The following is a 4,905-nucleotide window of genomic DNA, read 5'->3' on the forward strand; positions in this document are numbered from 1 at the left end:
GTGTGTGCGTGTGTGTGTGTGTGTGCGCGCATGTGTGTGTGTGTGTGTGTGTGTGTAAATGTGTGTGTATGTAAATGAATATATCTATATGTATACATGAATATGAACGAGTGTGCAAGATCTATTTGTTAGACGTGTAAGGAATTTCCTAATAGAAATTCTTAAGACAGAGAAAAAAAATCTATAGGTAGGTATGTATATACGAATAATATGAATTTCGCTCACACACACACTTTTGCACGCGCGCATGCATATATATTTATTTCTTAAATTATTTAAAGCTGTGGTTATGCTGGGGTACACACTTTAACAACTGTCTTTTCTTTACCAATTATTAATTATTCAGTTGATCCTTGCAAAAATAAAATAAATCCATGCAAGAATGGAGGAAAATGTATCAACAAAGATTCCACCTTCATTTGTGAATGTACTGAGAATTATTTTGGCCGATTTTGTGCTCAAGGTAAGTGATAATTATCGTTTCTTATATTTAATCCATTATTATTCCAGCACTTAATAAGGCATTTACCTGGCACAATCATTAAACCGTTAAACAAAATGCTTAGCGGCGATTTTCATTACGAATACGGACCGCGAAAGCGTGGCCCATCGATCCTTTCCGACTTTACCTTTCAGTATTTTGACGTCGATAAAATAAGTAATCGCTGAGAACTGAACTCGTGTAATCGACTAACCCACTTCCTAAAAATTTCAGGCCTTGACCCGATTGTAAAATGAATTACAATTTATGCTGGCACTCCGTCGCATACGACGTCGAGGGTTCCAGTTGATTCGATCAACAGAACTGGCTGCTCGTGAAATTAACGTGCAAGTGGCTGAGCACTCCACAGATACGTGTACCCTTAACGTAGTTCTCGGGGATATTCAGCGTGACAAGGCTCACTCTTTGAATTACAGGCACATCAGGAACAAGAAGAAAGAGTGAGAGAAAGTTGTGGTGAAAGAGTACAGCAGGGTTCGCCTCTATCCCCTGCCGGAGCCTCGTGGGGCTTTAGGTGTTTTCGCTCAATAAACACTCACAACGCCCGGTCTGGGAATCGATACCGCGATCCTATGACCGTGAGTCCGCTGCCCTAACCACTGGGCCATTGCGCCTCCACGATTACAATTTATACTCTTAATGTATTCTGCGGTTTCGACATATATTGTATGTTCCCTTCAATGACTTTGTTCCGGTGGTGATGCTGGGCTTTGTATTTTTTTCGCAGCTCCCATGGTTACCGAGATAATCTACTATGATAATACTCTTGTTTTTATGAATGAGGAAGGAAGGGACGATAGATGAATAAGGAAGGAAGGTGTGATGTCATACTTGGTTTGTGGGATGATGAAAATTGTACACTGAAAAATAAATCAAACAGTGTTTCAACTCTGTGTGAATATATATGTGTGTATGTAAAAGAGGGGTTTGTGAATGTGTATATGTGTCTGTGTGTGTTTGCGTATGTGCGTGTGTGTGCGCGCGCAATGGAAGTGGGATGGTTCATCTTTGTTCGCTTAGTATTTGGGTTTATTTTTTGATTTGGTTGAATCTTGGTTGGTTTTTTTTTTGTCGTTGATCAGTTATTTTTAGCGTTTTGACAGAAAAAAGTCATTCTAAAATTGTTTTTTAACGTAAGCGTGCCTAAATAAGTCGAATGCTTACACAGAGCAGGTTTTACAGCCACATCATCCAAATCAACCAGGTGAAACCGGGCTTAGCTGCTAGTATACATATAATCTCTCCAATCTGAAAGCGGAAGCTGGATTTACGGTGACGACTATATGCATCCACTACTGGTTGCATATTCTTAACCTTCTATATACTGCAATTTCTAACGTTACAACTATCACGAAATTCCAAGCGCCCCAAAACGGCTGTTCAACTTGAAATAGCATGCCCTCTCCCCTTGATTCTCGGTATATTTTATATTCTTTGTGAAACTGTTGTGTAAAAATATAAATATATGCTTATACATGAATGTTCATCTGGATAGTATCACTTTTTGTTTCTTTCTCTATGTATCTCTATGTGCAATTGTATATATATGTATATTTTATATGTATCAAGCCCCCAAGTGTGTTTATTTGTTTATTTATATCATTATCTTTATATATTCATTAGTATTTGGCAGATGTAACGGAGTGACACAAAGGTCGATAGTCTCATGTGTTAGTACTTATCAAGCCTTTGATAACACACGAAACTCTCGATCCTTGAGCCGCTCTGTTAATTCTTCTAAATATTAACAAAAATATGTATAGATGTTAAATGTTCATTTAATGTGGTTTTAGAGTCAAGTTTTGACTGCTATTTCCAGGGTGGTGGTATCTCTTAGATACCCTAAATTATAATTATATGTGTGTGTGTGTGTGTGTGTGTGTGTGTGTGTGTGTGTGTGTGTGTGTGTGTGTGTGTGTGTGTGTGTGTGTATGCACGAGGAGGTACACAAAAGTAACTGGAAACATTTTCCGTGGAACAAGCCCATTGGTAAATCTGGCTTTCGCCGCTTTTATGCAACCCTCAGGCATTCGTCCGTCGAATGAAGTCGTACTGCCAAGTGGTGCGACTTAGTTTTGCAGTACCTCTCTCCAGCTCTTCGAGTTTTGCGACAGCTGAAACGAAGGAACAGCGTGCTTCCGTGAAATTTTGTTTTCTGGTGAGGAAAACGGCGGCCGAAACATTTTGTCATGCTTCAAACATCTTACAAAGCCGCTGCCATGGGCAAAACACAAATTTCCGACCATTCCTAAAAGGTTTCCATGTTGTAGGAATGGTCACATGTCGCTTAAAAACCAACCTCGTTCAGCGCGGCCGTCCCATCCTCCCGAACAGATGACTTCTCGAAAATTCATGAAATGACTGAGAGGACGAACTTCTTGATATGACTGATGTGTCGTAGAGCTCCTTTAAACGAAGTTTGAACGAGGAATTGCGAATGAAAGGAGTTGCAGCAAAATATGTGCCTCGCTTGCTCACGGAAAATCGTAAACTGAAAGAACTGTCGGAAATTGATCTGGATATTTTTTCGAAGGTCATCACTGGTGCTACTGAATTTGTAGATGTGGGAGAGGTGAAAAAGAAAAACGTCGGAGACGCTTATAGCATCACTTTGCAAGAGTTCCAGCACTGCTTCGAACACTGGAAAACGCGCCTGGACCAATTCATAGCTCCAAATGGAGAACAATTTGAAGGTGATACAAGTGTAAACATGTAAAACTAAGTGAATAAAATAATATTGCATAATTCCGGCTTCTTCGTATATACATATATATTCATATACATGTGTGTTTTTGTGTGTATGTGTGTGTGAGTGTATAAAATAGAACATATGTTATAACTTAAGGGTTTATTATTAACTCATAATTAAGAAATACTATCGTGAAAATCTTTGCCGCTTCATACATTTCCGTTTTCTTTCTTTTCAAGAGAAAAAGTGTTCCTGCTATAATTATGGATTGTTTTATTATCAAACGTTTGATGGACAAGCGATAAGTTTCAAGGGAGACTGCAAGTATAATATGGTATCTGGAAAATCAGGGAACACAAAATTTTCTGTTGATGTGGAGAGCGAACGTCGAAATCTTGTAGACCCATACTACACCACTAAACGCTTAGTAGATGTCAAAATAAATTCCATCACAATTCGTTTGTTGCCATTAAACAGAATCTGGGTAAGATTCAATTATTATTTATTTTTAAGAGCTATGAATGGGTAGAAACGTTAGAGCACAGGAAAAAATTCCTTGCGTGGCTTCTTATGACTCTGCGTTTTGATTTCACATCCTGGCGAAGTCAACTTTAATTTTCACCGGAATCGACAAAATGAAAAACTACTCAAGTAAGTAAGCCGATGGTGTCAAGTATCCTTTCTCCTCCAAATTGCTGGCCTTGTGCCTAAGTTGGACAGCATTGTTTTATTATTATTATTATCATCATTATCACTATTATTACTACAATTATTAATTATTTGTTTGGATTTTTGCTTGTATTTATACAAGTTGACTCCAAGTCTCAACTAGAGATCTCAAGGGAATAAGATGTGAGCTCAAGTCATTACTATGGCAATATTTGGATTTTGCAAAAATTATTTTTCTAGAGAATGTTTGAATTATTATTATTATTGTTGTTGTTGTTGTTGTTGTTGTTGTTATCATTATTATTATTATTGCCTTTGCACAGCTTCTAACCCTGGAGATGTACTACGGTGTCAGCTGTTCACTAACAGTGAACTAAGGTAGCACCTATTATATTTCGAGCACCTTCCGGTTCCAAAACCTTGCTGTTTTCTGCACTGCTGCTTAAGTCTCTCTGTGAGATTTAGAAATGGATCATTTCTAATTTTTGTAATCAGTGAATGTGTTTCACTAGAATTATTATATGTTTACAAGAGCTTGACAGGCATCTTCAGCCAGCTGATCATGCTACTTCAGGCTGATGACATGCAAAAACTCAGAAACATGTCTCTGAATGCAGGCTAGGCTGGGTGGAGGTTCTTGTCTCCCCCTTGTAAACGTAAGGACACAGGAAATGTATCAAGACCGACAGGAAGCGGTCCAGCTTCCTAGGGCTAAATAGCAGTAGTATGATTCCCTTATTGGGACTGTCACGTTAAGTTGACAGTATACAACTACTTTATATATATTCCTTTATTCTTTTACTTGTTTCAATCATTTTGACTGCAGCCATGATGGAGCACTGCCTTTAGTCGAACAATTCGACCCCAGGACTTAATCTTAGTAGGCCTACTAATTTACTAATTATTCTATCGCTTTCTTTTGACGAACTGCTAAGTTACAGAGTTACGGGGATGTAAACACATCAACATCAGTTGTCAAACGTTGGTGGGTGGAGTAACACAGACACAGAAATACATATATACGTATATATATATATATATATAT

The 4,905-nt window shown here is 38.2% G+C and overlaps 1 protein-coding gene across 1 annotated transcript in view; it reads left to right on the top strand.

Annotated features, from left to right (window-relative positions):
• LOC128247369 (zonadhesin-like) overlaps positions 1 to 4,905 on the top strand; it is a 60,192-nt gene that overhangs the window by 31,003 nt on the left and 24,284 nt on the right. The window contains exons 9-10 of the mRNA XM_052966739.1: positions 347 to 463; positions 3,431 to 3,675. Coding sequence (XP_052822699.1) covers positions 347 to 463; positions 3,431 to 3,675 — 362 coding nt within the window. The remainder of the gene's footprint in view (positions 1 to 346; positions 464 to 3,430; positions 3,676 to 4,905) is intronic.

The sequence above is a fragment of the Octopus bimaculoides genome, chromosome 3 (genome assembly GCF_001194135.2).
Source record: "Octopus bimaculoides isolate UCB-OBI-ISO-001 chromosome 3, ASM119413v2, whole genome shotgun sequence".
Taxonomy (NCBI): Eukaryota; Metazoa; Mollusca; class Cephalopoda; order Octopoda; family Octopodidae; genus Octopus; species Octopus bimaculoides.